Raw genomic sequence first — 19,994 nt, 5'->3', positions numbered from 1 at the left:
GGGAGCGCCACCATGCTCCCAAGCGGCGCACTGTAGCAGTGCGCCACCGGGCCGGCCCTATTTTATTTTTTTAAAGTTAGTATGCCTTAGGGCCGGCCCAGTGGCGCACTGCTACAGTGCGCCGCTTGGGAGTGCGGCTGCGCTCCCGCCGAGGGTTCGGATCCCATATACAGACCGGCCGCTCACTGGCTGAGCGAGGTGCGGGCGCAACACCAAGGGTTGCGATCCCGTTGCCGTTCCCGGTCCGGTACGGGCGCGACACTGAGGGTTGCGATCCGTTGCCGGTCACGAAAAAAGACAAAAAGGAAAAAAAATTTTTAAAGATAAATAAATAAAGTTAGTATGCCTTATCTCAATGGCACATTGATGGTCATTTTTTAAAAATTTGTATTCCTCTGTATTAAGAGGGAAAAATCTTAATCAGTGTTATACTAAAAAAATGGATTACATACTATGAAATATGGATGATGAGGTAATCTAAAGTAACACTATTATGGATGGTTGGAACATATATAAATAATTTTTCTGTGGCAAATTAATATTAAAATAATTTTTAGCAAATAATCATTGCTCCCACATGGATAGGTTAGTGGTCTTCACTTCTGAAAAACATTCTCAGACAGACAGACAGCCGTATTTTTATTATACTTTGTGCTAGAAATATAAAGGTCATTTAACTCACAGTAATATTGGCATTTCTACTAACTAGTCTATCTGTATATGTTGTCAGCTTGTTTTCATAAATAATGTTTATAAAATTTTTAAAAATCTATGATTCCAGATACATATTTAGGGAATATATATAATTAACTATGGATATATGTAAAAGCTCCAGGTGTTTGAATCACAGTAATACAAGTTTTGTTCTTTTAATTTTCATTTTCATGAGTACTGTTCATGATTTAGATGTTGTATGTTGGTTATGAAGCTGGATGTCACCAGTTATACCTTTAATGGCAGCAGAATATCTTAAAAACTCTCATGCCCTTAGCAATATGATTCTTACTTTAAAAATTATTTCAGGTACTTGTCTTGGGCCTTAGACACAAATCAGGAAGAACGAGACAAGGGTAAAACAGTAGAAGTGGGTCGTGCTTACTTTGAAACCGAAAAGAAGCATTTCACAATCCTAGATGCCCCTGGCCACAAGAGTTTTGTCCCAAATATGATTGGTGGTGCCTCTCAAGCCGATCTGGCTGTGCTGGTAAGAAAGACATTTCAATCCATCTGTGTATTTGTTAACAGCACAACTTGTATCTTAAACATTTGAATTTACCTTCTAAAATCTAGAATTCAAGTTGCAGGGAACTATAATAATGTGCACAGTTACAATTTTAGTTTTTGTTGGTCACACTAATCTGCCCAAGAAGTCTTTATAATATGACATTTTTTCTCTCCCATTGCTATTATCCATTACTGTGTCAGAACTCAGTGTCTATTAAATGCCAAGCCCACTGGTAGTTCTATGGGTAGAAAATAAGTAAGAGATATCTGTTTCTCAAGGCATTAAGTCATTTTGGATTTTGACAGTGTACTGGCACTAGATCACATAAATGTTTGAATTATAAAATATACAAGCATACTAGATTTGGGGAAGTTAAGGGGTTAGGTGAAACATTCCAAAATCTTAAACCTCTAGACATTGTTTGATTTGCGATGTTCAGGAGCATATACATTGTAACTCATTCGTTTCTATTTTCTTGCAAAAAAAACCTGATGTAACTGAAAGGAAAGATGTTTTACTACTAGAAGGGTATGCATGAATGTGTAAGAGTACACAATTTGATTGCTTGCAATAGGTAATCTCAGCCAGGAAAGGAGAGTTTGAAACTGGATTTGAAAAAGGAGGACAGACGAGAGAACATGCAATGTTGGCAAAGACAGCAGGTGTAAAACACTTAATTGTGCTTATTAATAAGATGGATGATCCAACAGTAAATTGGAGCAATGAGAGGTAAGCTTAGATGTCTTACTGTGTTTTTTATAAACATGCTAGTGGTAAAGGATGGTTTTGTTATTGTATGTCTTTCTCTGTAGGGTTTTTCTAAACCTTAATTTGTTTCTTGGTGAAACTAGAGTTCATTTGGTTTACATTATAATTGAGTTATTTATAAATATTCATAGATATGAAGAATGTAAGGAGAAATTAGTGCCATTTTTGAAAAAAGTTGGCTTCAATCCCAAAAAGGACATTCACTTTATGCCCTGCTCAGGACTGACTGGAGCAAATCTCAAAGAGCAATCAGATTTTTGTCCTTGGTACATGTAAGTAACCTTTTTTTCCTTAAAAAGAAAAAAGTATATGTCTTAATAAGTAATTTAAGAAAATATTGACTGTAACCTTGGCTTTAAAAATACCAGGACCTTTCACATTTTTTAATTAAGTTGTCTTTTTGTTATTGAGTTGTAAGAGTTCTTTATGTACTGGGTACAAGTCCCTTCTGATTAGCAGATATTTTCTCCCTTTCTGTGGGTTGCCTTTTTCACCTTGTTGGTGTCTTTGGAAGCACAAAGGTTTTAATTTTGATGAAGTCCATTTTATCTATTTTTTTCCTTTTGTCGATGATTCTTTTGGTGTCATACCTAAGAAAACATTGCCCAATCCAACGTCATGAAGATTTAGCCCCATTTTCTTCTAAGTGTGTTATAGTTTTAGCTTTTATATTTCAAGTTAATTTTCGTGTAAGGTGTAAGTTCTGTCTTCATTCATTTTGTTTTTGCATATATGGAGTCCAATTGTTCAGGCACAATTTGTTGAAAAGACTATTCTTTCTCTGTCAAATTGGATTGGTACCTTCATTGAAAATCAAATGACCATAAATGTAAGAATTTATTTCTAGACTCAGTTCTATTTTATTGATCTATATATTTGTCCTAGGCTGGTACCACACACTCTTGATTACAGTAGCCCTGATGTTTTGAAATCAGGAAGTGTAGGTCTTCAATTTTGTTCTCTTTTTCAAGATTGTTTAGGCTATTCTGAGTCCCTTGAATTTCCATATGTATGTTAAGATCAGTTTGTAATTTCTGCAAAATAGGCAGCTAGTATTTTAATAGGGATTGCATTGTATCTGTAGATCAATGTAGGGAGCATAGCCATTCTGACAATATGAGTACTAAGTCTCCCAGTCCAAATACTATAGTTTACTATAGTGTTAAAGGGAAAATTATTTTGTGGAATCTCAATTTCAGATCTGGAAAAGTCCATAAAAATTAAGTAATAGGGTGTAGTAGTTTATTACAACATGTAGACTATTTGCTATGTAATATTTTTCTAAATCTTAAGTTTACGGGGAAGCTTTATTATACCAAGCTATTTTGTTATATTAGTTTTCTGTGGAATAAATGAGGTGAAATGAATAATGACTTGGTTGGATAAGAAAAGTACATGGGTAGAATGAATATGTTATAACCATGTTTTTTGTTTAAAGTTACAGGCATGTAACTTCTTAAATTTTTGATATTTATGTTGATTTTCTTTAATGGATATTGTTATGTTCTCAGTGGATTACCATTTATTCCATATCTGGATAATTTGCCAAACTTCAATAGATCAGTTGATGGACCAATCAGGCTGCCAATTGTGGATAAATACAAGGTAACCGAAATCTTAAAGAAGTTGGGTTGTTTGGGAGGTGAAATCATTGTTTTGTGTTTTGTTTCTAATGGCTGCATATTATTTAGTGGCATAGACCATAATTTATTCAACAAGTTTATTTCAGCTGTTTCCCAGTGAGCCAGTGATCATTTTCTTAGAAGTAAACTCATGCAAGTAAAACTGCTGGGCTCAAAGGATTTTCACATTAATATTGATGGGTATTGAGAGTCTTCCAAAAGCCTTCCAAAAATACTATGTTGACTTATATTACCACCAGCAGCATATGAGTGCTGGTTTTACTATAGTCTTACCAATACTGTATGTTAGTCTAAAAAAAATAAACTTCATTGTTTTTAGCTGGATTTTCAACTTGATTTGTTTTGCAATATCAGTTTCTGTAATGTTTTGCCCTCCTCAAATACTTTATTTTTCATTGGCTACATTCTAAAATTCTTAAACAAGTATTGTTTTTCCAATTTTATACATCAGGAAACAGGCTCAGAAACCAGGAGAACCTGAATGTGTAAAAACAGTTCAGATCCTCCAAGATAAAATTCTTTGCCATTTTTTACATCATGCTCTCTTTTTAAATCTTAGGCATAATATCATTAATATTATAACCATACATATGCTTACGACACAAATTATTATAGCGTATACCTCCCATGTGTTTGAGATTAATCCTAAGCATTCTACCATTTGAGTTAATGATTTTCCTTTACGAGTAAGCCTTGCATAATTTCAGTTTGGGTTACTGAGTTGCCGTACAGCAGCAATAAAAGTCTGAAATTTGATTATTTGAAATTTCAACAGGATATGGGCACAGTGGTCCTGGGAAAGCTGGAATCAGGATCTATTTGTAAAGGCCAGCAGCTTGTGATGATGCCAAACAAGGTAAAAATTAGTAATGCTCTTTACCATTAATTTTCTCTTGAAAATATTAGCAAGGAGCTGGAACTTTTCAAAAGCTTAGGGATTTCCATTAAAAGAAACAACTTCTTAAAGGTAGGATCATGTTTTATTAATGTCAAGTACAAAATGTGAGAAAGAATGTGTGGTGTTACGTTATTCAGTGACAAATGGTGGAGTCAGTATTAATATTACGTTAGAGCTAAAAGATTCGTCATGAAGAGACCATCAACCCTATTTTGTAGACAGTTCAGTAGAGATCGAGAGTGGCTGACTTGCTCCAGTTAACCAAATGAATTAGTAACAAAGCCAGGGATGAAAACCCAGGTTTAATCACAGTATAGTAAGCTTTCTTTTGTGTGTGCATGCATGCATGTTCAATTAGGTCGAATACTTTAAAATAATGTATCCAAGCTATGCTCTTAATTTGTTTTGAGAGCAGAGGATTTGCTTTATCCTAAATGGGTCTTTTCTTAACTCTTTACTGTCTTATTGTAATTTCTTCATCATTGGCGTTTCATTAAAACATGCAAAATCACCAGGAATAATTTGTTTCTTTTTTTGGTGGCTGGCCTTTACTAGGTTCCAAACCTTCTTGACCTTGGTGTTATCTGCACCACGCTCTAACTGGCCAGCTGTTGTGTTATTTCTGACTGCTCAATTGCTGATATTTGCAAATGACTTGTTGCTAAGAAACTGCTACCTGTTTCCTGAGAGAGGGCTTCTCTAACAGCTCCAAATAACCTCCACATAGAGATTTTGTTAGATTTAACTGAGAGTTTCCTTCCCATGTTCATTCTAGGCATAGTGAGTTGAAAAGGTATCCATTGTCATTATAATGTTTAGGTATGATTGGCAACCACAAATTGTACTTTTGGGTTTCATGATGTCTTATGCATTGTTGATTAGGGTATCCTACCAAAGTACCTTTCTTCTAAAGTGTTTCTATTTTAAAGCCTACTTTTTCTAACATAATTATCTCTGCAACTTGAAGGCTAACTACTAAGAGAAAATAATGGTAGTTTGCATCCTTGCTCAGTTTTGTCTGCAGAGCTGTCACAGAAGTCATGAAGATGGAGGGAGGTTGGTGGTTGGGAAGGGCAGTGGAGAGTGACTGCTTAACGGGCACCAGGTTTCCTTTTGGGGAATGAAGATGGTTTGGAACTAGACAGTGGTAAACAGTTGTATAACATTGTGAAAATGGTAGATGCTACTGAATTGTATACTGTAAAATGATTTTAATTTTTTTTTTTTCCCAAAAGATGACCGGTAAGGGGATCTTAACCCTTGGCTTGGTGTTGTCAGCACCACGCTCAGCCAGTGAGCAAACTGGCCATCCCTATATGGGATCCGAAGCTGGGGCCTTGGTGTTATCAGCACCACACTCTCCCGAGTGAGCCACGGGCCAGCCCGTGTAAAATGATTTTAAAAAGTAAAGTTTATGTGTATTTTATCACAGTAGAAAAAAGTACGATTCTCTGTAGGCAGGTATATCTGCAGGTGATGATATATCTACAGGTGGTAATAGGCCTTAGTGACTACTTCCGAGGAAGTGGCTGTTCTCTGTAGAAGCTGTCACTTTATACTAATTACTGAACAGGTGGAGAATATCCTAGAGTTGTTAAGCCTTAAAAACTCAGTTCAGTTTAGTCCTCCTGAGTCTCAGTGGAACACAGCTAGAATGTTTTAAAAACATTGATACCAGACTATTTTACATTATAAAATTAATGGGTAGGCAACCTATAGAATGGGAGAAAATGTTTACAAATCATTTGTCTGATAAAGGAGTTAATATCCAGGATATGTGAAGAATTTCTATACTTCAACCAAAAAAAAAAAATCCAGTTCCAAATTCAACAAAGAAGTAGAATATACATTTCTCCAAAAATCTGTACAAATGGCCAATAAGCACATGAAAAGATGCAAGTGTTGGTAAGGATGTAGAGAAATTGGAACCATTGTGCAGTGCTGGGGGTAATGTAAAATTGTGCAGTTGCTGTGTGTATGGAAAACAGTAGAGTGGTTTATCAAAAAACTAAAAATAGAATTCCCATGTGAACTAGCAATACCATTTCTGAGCATGTACTGAAAAGAATTGATAGCAGAGTTTCAGATATTTGTATAACCATAGTCATAGCAGCATTTTCCACAGTAGCCAAAAGGTGGAAGCACCTCATCGATGGATAAATGATTAAACAAAATGTGATACATACATATACAGTGGAACATCATTCTGCTTTTATTTTATTTTATTTATTTATTTATTTATTTATTTGTCTTTTTTCATGTCCGGCAACGGATCGCAACCCTCAGTGTCGCGCCCGGACCGGGACCGGCAACGGGATCGCAACCCTCAGTGTCGCGCCCGCACCTCGCTCAGCCAGTGAGTGGGAACCGGTCTGTATGTGGGATCCGAACCCTCGGCGGGAACGCCACCGCACTCTCAAGCGGCGCACTGTAGCAGTGCGCCACCGGGCCGGCCCGTTTTATTTATTTTTTTTAAAGATTACTGGTAAGGGGATCTTAACCCTTGACTTGGTGTTGTCAGCGCCACGCTCACCCAGTGAGCCAACTGGCCATCCCTATATGGGATCTGAACCTGTGGCCTTGGTGTTATCAGCACCACACTCTCCTGAGTGAGCCATGGGCCAGTCCCATCATTCAGCCTTTAAAAGGAAGGAAATTATGACACAATGTGAATGAACCTTGCTTGAGGACATTATGCTATGTCAAATAAGCCAGTCACAAAAAGATAAATACTATATGATTCTACTTACAGGAGGTACCTAGAGTAGTCAAATTCATAGACAGTAGAATGGTGGTTGCCAGGGTCTGAAGGACTAGGGAGTTGTTGTTTAATGGGTATAGAGTTTTGGTTTGGCAAAATGAAGAGTTCAGAGTTCTGAACATTGGTTGTACAACAATGTGAATGTACCTAAAAATGATTAAGATGGTAAATGTTGTTACATGTATTTTACCACAATTTTTTAAAATTATAAAAAATAGTGAGTTAAATTAGAAATTGATTAATTTTTACTTCAATGTTACACACAATTGTTCCAAGATACAGATTGATTTTTAGATCTTTTCCGTCTTGGTTCTAACAAATCAGTCTGTGAAAGCCGACAGTTCTTATGCCTACATCACTGCTGCTGGGCAGGCAGTAAGGTGAAGCAAAGGAACAAGTGATGAGAGAGGGGATCCACACAACACTTACCATTAGTGACCTTTAGTACGTCGGCCATGTTGTACAGCCATCACCACAGTCTAGTTCAGAATATGTACTTCACACCAACAGGAAACCCTGTACTCATTTAGCAGTTAATATGCTTTTAAAGCTTAGTTCAAATAACTTTTGAGAAGTGCACACTTCATGTTTGGGGATTGATTGGTAATGGATTAAGATCCCCTTACCGGTCATCTTTAAAAAAAAAAAAAAAGATGACACATCGGTACTTTAACTGGCAGTTATAGGATATGATTTTTATTAAGTTCATGTCATGCAAGTATAATAAGAATTTTTATTCAAATAAGAATTTTGGCTAATCAACGACCACAGAAAAATGTGACTTGAAACTCTAATAAATGAACATTGGGGCCGGCCCGGTGGCACACTGGATAGTGCGCCACTTGGGAAGCGCGGCGGCGCTCCCGCCCGAGGGTTCAGATCCCACATACAGACTGGTTCCCGCTCACTGGCTGAGCGAGGCGCGGGAGCAACACCGAGGGTTGCAATCCCGTTGCCGGTCCCCGGTCTGGTACGGGGGCAACACTGAGGGTTGCGATCCGTTGCCGGACACGGAAAAAAGACAAAAAATAAAAAAAATAAATGAACATTAAGGTCATTCTATAGTCTGTAATGTAGTGAATACATCAGAAAACCTCCAATCTTGGTTTCTTTTTTAAGCACAATGTGGAAGTTCTTGGAATACTTTCTGATGATGTAGAAACTGATTCTGTAGCCCCAGGTGAAAACCTCAAAATAAGACTGAAAGGAATTGAAGAGGAGGAGATTCTTCCAGGATTCATACTTTGTGATCCTAATAATCTTTGTCATTCTGGACGCACATTTGATGCCCAGGTAAACTAGTTGTGTAGTTGTTTTATTGGTGATGTGCCACTTAACCCATATTAGTGTGTAGAGGGGGAATTGAAATAGAATAAAACCTTTATAATATCACAACCATGAGGTATATCCCATACTCACAAGGTCTTCAAGATGGTACAATTGCTTACTGGGTAGGGAGTATTCTTTTAAGTTCCCTTTTATTTTTGATGTTGATCAATTTTTGAATGTCTAAATATTCACTTTGACTATGGCACTGTTGCCTTGGAAGTCATGGTCTGTATGCTCATTCAGAACAAATAACTTTCCAGACAGGAAATCACACACATTTTCTCCATGTTATTAGCAACCTGACCTCCCCAGGAGAATGATTAAGTAAATGACTGGTGTGGTTAATAGAATTTTTGAGTTCTGTTATCAGGTTAGCTCCTGATGCCAGATATAAGGTTGTTTACTTTTACTGGACCTTGGATATTGAGAAATGGATAAAGCTATGATAAGTTCACATCCAGGTAGATGTGAATGGTAGTGAGAAGTGCTTAATTCCCTGGAGAATAGGAAGGAAAGGCCTTCCCAGAGAAGAAAATCTGCCTGCTGTGTTCTTAAAGTTGACTAAGGCACTTGCCAAAAAGATTGTTAAGGTATAGGATATTGAAATTCATGCTTTGGGGTCAGGCAACTTGACTCACCCTGTGAACAAAATTAATAAATCCCATTACCTCTAACACTAAAATAAGTTGGTGTCCTACTAAGATGGTGAATTGCACTAATTATATAGCACTTTAGAACATTCAATTCTTTTTTACCCTTATGGATAAGAATTTTTTGTTTATTTGACAGATAGTGATTATAGAGCACAAATCCATCATCTGCCCAGGTTATAATGCGGTGCTGCATATTCACACCTGTATTGAGGAAGTCGAAATAACAGTGAGTTTAAGATAATTGGTGCTTTTATCTTGCTAGTTTCTTATCAGCAACAGTGATGTGCTTTTATTTGCACTCCTGTTCTTAAAGATTCTTGTATTTGGCATTATTCTGATCTCATCCTTTTTTCTTGGATAGGCCTTAATATGCTTGGTAGACAAAAAATCAGGAGAAAAAAGTAAGACTCGACCTCGTTTTGTGAAACAAGATCAAGTGTGCATTGCTCGTTTAAGGACTGCAGGAACCATCTGCCTTGAGACCTTTAAAGACTTCCCTCAAATGGGTCGTTTTACCTTAAGAGATGAGGGTAAGAGCTTTTAAATTGATGTCTAGTAGTATATCTAGAATGCCTAGCTTTGGTAAGCTTCATCTGAGTACAGTACATGTTGCAACAGTTTCAAAGAACATGTGGTTTCATGTTCTATAATATATTCATGTAATAAATGTTTTACGAGTTGAATGTATTAAATAACAGCCAGAAATGACCATGCGTTTTAGCAGTAATGCTAAATTTACTAATGCTTTACATGAAATAAGAATCTTAATTTTGATATTTTGTGAGTAGGGGGTTTGGAGAGTAATTTTATTTACTAAATAAGACATTTCTATGATGAAATCCATGTGGATTTGTAATACATGTGGAGAATAAAGGATATACAGATTTTTTTATATATATACTAATTTTTAAGAGGTCTAATATTTATGTTCTTTTGTGTGCATCCATTTCTTCCTACCTCTGGGAGATATAGAACAGCTATAATTTTCCTATCTTGGGGTTATGAAATTCTTTAGTATGAAAATAAAATGACTATTATGAGACATTTCTTTATGGGTTGTTAAGATTTCTAACTTAGATAACTATTTTAATACTGTGGGGAAAAGTTTTACACAAAACTTTCTGGCTTAGTTGAAATATAGAATAGTAAGTTCACATGTTAGTTTCCAATTCCATTTAGCACACATTTCCTGTATATCTAGTAAGTGTCAGGAACTGTGTGCTAATCCCTGGTGATAAATACAGTCCCTGAACCTTCCTTCAGAGAAAACTGTGTAAAGACTTCATTTTACTTTTAAAGTTCTTATCTTAAAACTTTTTTTTAACAGTGAAACTGGTTATTGGGTTTATCCTATTAATATAAAAAAATGAAAATTTTAGTTACCAATTAGAACTCGATAAAATCAGGGAGACAGAAGAAAAGAAATTAATGTAGCAGGAATTTTTAACCCCAGAATTATTTTTTTCCTAAAAGATAAATTGGCTTTTAGGTTTTTCCCTAGACCTGTTGGGGTCTGTATCCTTTTCAGTCCATAGGAACACTTCCAGAAGGATGTGTTCACCGGATTGAAGTTCAGCAATAACTGCTACATCTTTTCAGTTGCTTAAAGATAGGTTTATTTTTCTAGTAGCTTTATTGAGACATAATTTACACAATGTGAAATTGACCTGTTTTAAGTATACATTTCAATGAGCATTAGTATGTTGACAGAGTTGCACAACCATCACCACATTATAATTTTAGAACGTTAAGAACACCTAAAAAGAAACCTTATTACCCATTTACAATCACCACTCCCTGCCCTAGGTAACTACTAATTTACTTTTTCTATTTGCCTTTTTTGGACATTCCATAAATAGAATCATACAATATGTGGTCCTTTATGTCTAGTCTAGTTTATATTACTCAGCATGTTTTTAACTTTCAACCATGTAGTATGTATTGCATTCATTCCTTTTTATTGCTGAATAGTATTCCATTGTATGGATATTCCACATTTTGTTTATCCAAGAATAGGGTTGTTTTTTTTTTTTTTTTTTCCCCTGACTAGTAAGGGGATCGCAATCCGTGGCTCGGTGTGGTCAGCACCACGCTCAGCCAGTGAGCAAACCGGCCATCCCTATATAGGATCCGAACCTGTGGCCTCGGTGCTACCAGCGCTGCACTCTCCCGAGTGAGCCACAGGGCCAGCCCCAAGAGTAGGTTTTTGTTTTTTTTTTTTTTTCCTTTTTGTCTCTTTTTTACTGACCAGTAACGGGATCGCAACCCTCGGTGTTGCGCCCGCACCGCGCTCAGCCAGTGAGCGGGAACCGGTCTCCACATGGGATCCGAACCCTTGGCAGGAGCGCCGCCACGCTCCTAAGCGGCACACTCTCCAGTGCACCACCAGGCCAGCCCCAAGAGTAGGTTTTTGATATAGGGAATCAGAAAGTCATGGCTTTGGCGGTAAAACCAGTTAATTTACATCATACAAATATTTTTATGATTTTAAAATAAGCTTTAGTACCTTACATAGACATGCTGTTAACTACTGAAAGGTTTTTTTCTTTTTTTAATTTTCATTTCTAGGTAAGACCATTGCAATTGGAAAAGTTCTGAAACTGGTTCCAGAGAAAGACTAAGCATTTTCTTGATGACCCTGCACAATACTGTGAGGAAAATTGACTGCAAAAGCCTACTTCACACCGCCTTCTCTTATTTTCTGCCCATTGATAAACCTCTCCCCATATTTTGCAGAGAAAATTCACAGCAAAAGTCCACATTATGTCAGCTTTCTCATATTGAGAGCTCTGCTATGCCACTGTTGAATTTTTCCCTAGATTTTTCCCCCCTTTCAAACTCTGCTTCCTTGGACAGATTTGGCAATAGCTTTGTAAGTGATGTGGACATAACTGCCTACAATAATGAAAACCAACAGGAATTTTTTATTTTTCATTTTCCCCTTAGGCATAGTCTTTTTTTTTTTTCTTCCAGGCTGATCATTCTGAGTGTGGGAGTGTGTGTGCACATGTTACAAAAACAACTACCATGTTAATAAAATACTCAATTTGAAACCCTTTTCGGTATTTGAATTGCTTTTGAATAATGTTTTTTATCTGAATGTAACATTGTTGCATTAGCTTTTTAACTTTCCCAAGTAATTGAATACATTTTATTACTTGGGCTTTTCTAAACTCTTCCCCTACCCACTACTTTAAATGAGGCATTTACAAACAATGTTCAAGTTTGTATTAAAGGAAAGAATTAGTTTGACTTCTTGTTTTGATGGTTAGTGCACACATAAATACCTTTATGCAACTGTGACACTGCTGTAACTAGGTCTTATCAGTTATTTTCCACCAATTTATATTTTAACATGATTTGTTAAATACAGTAAGTTGTTATAAAAACTACAGTATGCTGTCATATTTTAAAAGCAAAGCTAATGAAATTGTACCCCTACAGAAAATTCCATTAACTCATTAAATTAGTGGAATTTACAATAAAGAAAGCATGTTGAGACCTGGCAAAAATGCCTACTTTAGTATTTATAAGAGTTGCATGCATCTAGTATGAAAACCGTGTCAATTGCAAGTGCCAGCTCCTCAAGTTACTCAGTTTCCGCTTTGTATTATTTGTTGGATGATCCTTGCTGGTTAAAGGTAAATCTCAACCCCGCAATGAAATGAACATATATTTAGAATCATCAGAATCTGCACAGACTAAAATTAAGTGATAAGTAGAACCAAGCACAGTGTAAGTTTTATCAAATATTATTTGAAATTGAGTTTTCTTGAGTATAAAGCTAAAATTTGCTAACTGTGATTTGGATGAACCACAGTGCAGCATTGTGGTGGTTTTAGACTGAAGGTTGATTTTCTGCTGTCACTATCATATTCATGAGTATAAATGGGAAATGGAAGAGACAGTTTCTGGGTTTATTGGAATCTCCCTTGAATAACTGGCCTGTTTTTAGATTGTGATTTATCTCTAAATAAGATAATTTGTATATTTAATGGCAAGTCCCTTCCCTATAATCTTGCTACCCAGAAAAGAAAAGCCTAGTCAGACTATTTCCAGTCACAAAACATAAAACTTAATCTAATAGTGTTTTCTTAACTATGGAATTTTCCCATTCCTTTTATGAATGAGTCTATATCTTACGGAAAGAAAAGATTGTCCTACAGCTTCTTATAACTATACTATGGCTATTTAAATTGCATGAAGTTTAAATAAATTGTATGTCTGTACATCTCTGGGCTTTTATTTTTCTGGGAAATATCAGAGCTTTCATCAGAACATAATAATTCTTTTTGTACTAAAATGTTAAATACTAGCAATACCTTGGATTTTAATCTTTAAAAGGTTAAGAGTCACTGAAATTATTTCCAAAGATAGGTTTCCCTTTTTAAATCGAACACATTTTAAAGAGCCAATTATGTTTGCTATTAAAACATTTACACTGTTAGATTATGTGCATGTTGCCAAGCTCTTAAGTAAAATGACTTGGATATCAACTGTGAAGGGCCTACCTCTAAAAACTAACAGATAATAAAAATACAAATGCTATTATAAAAAATATTTCATTGGATTCTTGCAGACTTGCAAGATTAGATTATTTAAAAGACACTTCAACATTAAAATGAACCAACACCATACATTTTTATGGGCTTTGAAATTAAGTGTACCCACTTAATTTAAGTTGATAAGTTAATTTAATTTAAGTTGACGCATTTAAAATTCCTGGTTACACTGGCTAGTCATTTGGATAAGGAAATATCTTAAGTGAACTGACAGGGTGTGGAGATGTTGGACCTCTAAAGAGCAATACTAATTACTATCCTTTATTCTGTATTCTATCCTTTGTAAGTGCAAATGTGTTCATATGGTTGACAATGCAAAAATTAGGTAATTGGCTGCATATTTAGGCTATTACAAGACTTAAATATTTTTTCTCTATCTTTAGCATAGATGTGTTAGTATTGTGATTTTCTTTGCATATTTTTACATTAATGATGTTCTTTATACAAGTTTCATGCTAGATTATTTAATTATAGTTTTTTAAATTAATGAACTGAAGTTAAGAGATGTCATTGAAATAATCATCTAAGTAATTTCCATTTTAAACCTTTCTTACTGTGGGAGAAGGGAAAATACAGCATTTATTTCTTGTTTTTAATTTGCAGAAAGAACTTATCCAATGAAAATCTATGTAAAATCAAACCAAAAGAGTTGGACTGAGTGTTATATTGCTATGAAGTTGACAAATAGTAAAGTGTTCTTGATTAATAAGCCCATGTATATTTCTTTGTTTTGAATTGAAAATCCTGAAATATGTGGTAATTGAATGTAAAAACTTTATACAGGTTGTTCACTGTACCAAGAGGTAAAACGTATACTTGTCTGTTAGTTACATAAACTACAAGAACTGCTTTTACAATACAGTGGGACTTTGAATGTGATGTACTCGAACAATTAATGGCATCCTCTCAGCTGAAGCGCTGCAAATATTTTGGTTCATACTTGCAAGCAGATGCAGTTTTGCAACCCAAGAAAAAGTTGAACCTATGGTCAAAAACTGCTCCCAGGACGAACTTTTGAAAAAAATTGGCTAACCTCCTCTGGCGATCTTCCGGAACACTAGTTGTGACTGTAATTACTCTGTGATCTTTGATGACTATTACATATGACAGCACTCTAGCACCTTTCCTCATTGGCATGGACCTCTTCATGGACTGCTACTTCATGGATGATAGCTTCATTGCTTTGGGTAGGGATTTAAGGTAGTCAAGAGACAAAAATGCAGTTTTTATTATTACGGCTTTTAACATCAGGCAACTTTCAACCTTTAAGCCTTTTGTGAAAATGCTGGTTATAGCACTATAGCTCTGATTGTAGGATGATTAAATTTTAAATTCAGTGTTGGCCTACTTTATCAGAACAAACTGTGCCATTAATCCTCTCACAGATATATGTAAGGTAGATAACAATCAACTGGATTTGGGGGATGATCACCTGTCTCCAAATAATAAGGCTTTTGTTTCCTCCAGCTAACTTTTTCAGTGATTCTAGCAGATGTCATCTGATACATTCATAATCTTGTCCGCTTCTTTAGAGAACTTGCCATGGCAGCAACTTGTTAAGTAAGTGTAATTACATATGTACAACTCAAGAGTTACTAGGTTTAAATTTAGCAGTCAGTTGTTTATATTAGACTTCACAGTAAATGGAACAGGAAGTGTTTTTGTTTTTCAGTACTAATTCAGTGGATTCCATTTGAACCAATTTACTGCCCAAATACAGATAGAGTAGATTTGGTTCAACTTTTGATGGTTTTGGCTCTAGGATATTCTTGATTTTCAGTATCCTAGAACTTACTGAGTCTTCCCTTCAATAAATACACTTCTCACATACCTCTAATCATATGCTTCCTTGAAACAATAATATGCTGAGTTGTTTACTAAGGATTATTATAAGGGCCTGGAGGTATGGGAGTGGAGATTAAAACCTTTGTGTTTCCAATATAAGGGGAAAAGCAGATAGGCAATATGTCTGATTAGGCAGAAAACATGATTCAAGTGACCCTTGAAATGGTAATCGTCTTTTCTGCCTGGTCACACATGCCACTGTGCCCTTTCAAACAGTGCGGAAACCTCAGGTTTGTGGACAGAACAGGTGAAATGACATTTTGTGCTTCCTGAGGCTCTCCTCTGCCAGGCACATCAACTGAGTGCTTCAGATGTCAGCCCAAGTCCTTGCTACCTCCTTTCCTGCTGCCCGGGGCAGAGTGTTTGTGCAGGAGCTGGAGCTCTTGCACTCCTCAGGTGATCGTCCTCGCCTCCCTTTCCTCCACATGCATTAGGAGAAACAGGTCTGAGCCTGCAAGGTCTGCATTTTAAGGACTCACACATTGGGCTCTCAGAAATGTACACACCTTAGTTAACTAGTTTCTTCTGTTCTAAAGGAAATGTGGCTGGCTCTCAGGCCAGGATTTAGTGACTAGATTTCACTAGAGAGCAGGTTAATACCTAGATCTCATCTTTTAAAAAAATAGAGAGGACTAAAGGGAACTATTAGGTTTGCTGAGTTGTTTAACCTAATTCCAAAGCATGAAAGAGTGCTCTAGGTAGGAAAGACACCTTTTTCTTATGATTTGTAGCTACCTACTGTGCCTGACTTGGTGCCTGTGTGAGGATTAAGCCCTTAGTCTGCTCTTGCAATTATTCAAATGACTGAAGTTAAATTTGCTTTTGTAATAACAATAAAAATTGTCATCTTCCCTTTTCAAGGATTTGTCTTTTTGTAATCATCTGTGTGGTGGTTTTATGTGAACACTAGAGTTGGGGAAACATCAATGATTATTCTGTCAGAACTATGAACCTCTACATTCAGGATTTTTAATACAGATCAAAGACCAAACAGTACTTGCTCTTCTTTATTTAATGTATAAGCACAAGAAGAAATTAATGATAAATTGAGGCAGTATACACAGTGGTTAACTGAACGGCAGCAATACGTCCCTGTATGAGTATACTCATCTTTTATTCTGTGAGCTAGAATGAGTTCCTGCTTAGATTGTCTTTAGGTGAAATGAATCACTTGAGTTTTGGTAATCAGTCTCTAGTACAGATATTTGGCATTAAACCAGTCTTAGCTTAAACAACACTTGTGAGCAATACTGCTATTAAAATGGGTTCATATTATAAAAGTTCTAAAAATAGCTTTTATGACGTTTCCTAGTAATTAGACATACTTTTCTTTTTCTTTTTTTTTTTTTTTTAAAGATGACCGGTAAGGGGATCTTAACCCTTGACTTGGTGTTGTCAGCACCACACTCTCCAAGTGAGCGAACTGGCCATCTCTATATGGGATCTGAACCCATGGCCTTGGTGTTATCAGCACCAAACTCTCCTGAGTGAGCCACGGGCCAGCCCAGCCATACTTTTCTACTCTTAAATGATTAGGTCTCCAATGCTGCCCATCAAACATATGTACTTTATGTTCTTTGTTGAAAGAACAACTTTCCTAAATGTTGTCTTTAGGCACCACACATAGGCACTGTGTTGCAGTAGGTAGAAGACTTAACAATAAAGGATTTAATACTTCATGGCACATGGAACTAGTTTCAGATACTCAGGCATTTTCTATTGATACATCTTAAAGCAGAAAAATAACAATACCTTGGATGCTGTAGCTTTGTAGTGAAGGACTGTGTGTCTCTCAATCTAGAATAAAGACCAAATAGCAGAATTTTAAAGTTTTCCAAATTTAAAAGGACCTTAATAATTTGTCCTCAGGGAAGCTAACTCAACATGTTGGTCTGAAAAGAGAAATTTTCCTTGTTATTGTGAATATATCTTTCCTTCAAATTCTTTCTGAAGGCTTTGTGCACCTAAATTACTTGCATGAAATACTCTTTTCCTATGTTTTCTGCTACAGATAAGACTGCCTACAGCAAGAAAAATCTTCTAGCTGGCAAGTGTGCTTTTTTATTTTTCAATTGTTTGTGATATGATCCTTTAAAACTTAGGCAAAAAAATTTACCTCTCAGTGTGCATTGAGTGACATTTGTTTTTTTGCAGCTGGCCAGTACAGGGATCTGAACCCTCGGACCCTGGTGTTATAACACTGCACTCTAACCAACCAAGCTAACTGGCCAGCCCGACATTAAATGTTAGCTGCACCATTTTCTTAACTCATCCCATTGCCCATATATGATCCCTTAACGTTTCACTCCAATGGAAACGATGATCATGCCCAAATACATACAGAAGCAGTAAGAAGTTAAAATGTTATGATTTATACAAACAATTTGCATGTTTAAATATTTTCACTAAAAGTTCTATTCTCTAGTTTCAGCTTAGTGAAGAGTCAGGCCACTGCTAAAGTAAGTCTACTGGTAAAAGAATTTGGCTAGAGAGGGCATAATGGAAAAATGCTATATTTAACTTGTTTTGCATCCTTCCTTATATTTAGGTTAAAATTTTGTATGGTGGGGCCGGCCCGGTGGCGCACTGGATAGTGCGCCGCTTGGGAAGCGCGGTGGCGCTCCCGTCCGAGGGTTCGGATCCCACGTACAGACCGGCTCCCGCTCACTGGCTGAGCGAGGCGCGGGAGCAACGCCGAGGCTTGCGATCCCGTCGCCGGTCCCCGGTCCGGTACGGGGGCAACACTGAGGGTTGCGATCCGTTGCCGGACACGGAAAAAAGACAAAAAGACAAAAAAAAAAAAAAAAAATTTTGTATGGCAATTTCACCCCACTTACCTGGACAAGAGTACAGTACTCCCAAAGGACTATGTGTGTGTCTTTAAACTACAAGTTGCTTAGAACAAAAGCAATCTACATCACTGGCAAATACACTTAGGTTTTAGGATAAGAAAGAAATCTTAAGATTTTTAGGAGTAATTATGATTTGTAAAAAAGTTCCAGCAGACAGAACTTGTAAACAAAGACGACTTTTTTTTAATTAAAGTAAAATTTTCATACAATGAAATGCACAGATCTGAGGTTTACAATGAGTTTGTCTAGTGTATACAACTCTAAACACCCCCCCAAACATAAAGAACATTTGCACCACCCCAGAAAGTTCTCCTTTGCCAGGTTCCATTCAGTACTCTCCTGCCAAGGCAACCACTATTTTGCCATAAATTAGTTTTACCTGTTTGTGAACTCCACATAAATGAAATCATAGAGATGTACTCAATTTTATGTCTTCTGTGCAGCATCATGTTTTAGAGATTAATCCATGTTCTGTGTGTCAGTAGTTCGTTCTTTTTTATTGCTGAGTAAAATTCCATTTTATGAATATCCTGCAATAAAAATAACCTATTCTTGAAGGGAGATTTAATTTTGTTTTTCAATTAGGATTCTTTGTCATGTTGGTTGCATACAGAAACAGCTTTCTTGGGCCGGCCCCGTGGCACACTCGGGAGAGTGCGGCGCTGGGAGCGCAGCAGCGCTCCTGCTGCGGGTTCGGATCCTATATAGGGATGGCCGGTGCGCTCACTGGCTGAGCGTGCTGTGGGCGACACCAAGCCAAGGGTTGCGATCCCCTTACCGGTCACAAAAAGGACAAAAAAAAAACAGCTTTCTTTTGAATCATCATTAGAAATGCAAGGAAGTAAAAGCACAGAGAAATGTTTCACCTCTTTTTTATCTACTTTTATAAAATTTACCAAACAGAAACAGATGATTTAGTGATCCCAAAAGGAGGTGAAATAATGAACTCCCTGTCCAATTTTTTTTTTTTTTTGGTGGCTAGCTGATTAGAGGGATCCAAACTCTTGACCTTGATGTTATCAGCACCAAGCTCTAACCAAGTGAGCTAACTGGCCAGCCAATCATAAAAGCTTTCATCCTGGGGCCGGCCCAGTGGTGCACTGCTACAGTGCGCCACTTGGGAGCGCAGCGGTGCTCCCACCGAGGGTTCGGATCCCACATACAGACCGGTTCCCGCTCACTGGCTGAGCGAGGTGCAGGTGCAACACTGAGGGTTGCGATCCGTTGCCGGACACGAAAAAAGACAAAAAAAAAAAAAAAAAAAAAACATCCCTGCATTCCCTTTGATGTGTCACTTTAAAATGATTGGTCAGTTGTACAACTAGATCGTCCCTATCACACTTTTCAGGTTGCAAGGGCAAATTTATAGAACCAACCTGACTTGTACATAAATTAACAAAAACCTCAGGGTTAAGTCCTTTTTTTTATTTTTCGGTGGACTTATTTTATTAAAGTATG

General features: G+C 36.8%; 1 protein-coding gene across 2 annotated transcripts in view; it reads left to right on the top strand.

The window, feature by feature from the left end:
- GSPT1 (G1 to S phase transition 1) overlaps nt 1–16,544 on the top strand; it is a 23,705-nt gene extending 7,161 nt beyond the window's left edge. For both annotated transcript variants that reach the window (XM_008591791.1, XM_008591784.1), the window contains exons 6-14: nt 1,024–1,204; nt 1,800–1,954; nt 2,125–2,265; nt 3,505–3,598; nt 4,412–4,492; nt 8,415–8,588; nt 9,414–9,503; nt 9,639–9,807; nt 11,846–16,544. In XM_008591791.1, coding sequence (XP_008590013.1) covers nt 1,024–1,204; nt 1,800–1,954; nt 2,125–2,265; nt 3,505–3,598; nt 4,412–4,492; nt 8,415–8,588; nt 9,414–9,503; nt 9,639–9,807; nt 11,846–11,898 — 1,138 coding nt within the window. In that variant the 3' untranslated portion in view covers nt 11,899–16,544. The remainder of the gene's footprint in view (nt 1–1,023; nt 1,205–1,799; nt 1,955–2,124; nt 2,266–3,504; nt 3,599–4,411; nt 4,493–8,414; nt 8,589–9,413; nt 9,504–9,638; nt 9,808–11,845) is intronic.
- Nucleotides 16,545–19,994: the final 3,450 nt, after the last annotated feature.

The sequence above is a fragment of the Galeopterus variegatus genome, unplaced genomic scaffold (genome assembly GCF_000696425.1).
Source record: "Galeopterus variegatus unplaced genomic scaffold, G_variegatus-3.0.2 Scaffold150, whole genome shotgun sequence".
NCBI lineage: Eukaryota > Metazoa > Chordata > Mammalia > Dermoptera > Cynocephalidae > Galeopterus > Galeopterus variegatus.
The sequence above is the reverse complement of the archived record's forward strand: the minus strand, read 5'-3'. Positions and strand labels throughout refer to the sequence as shown.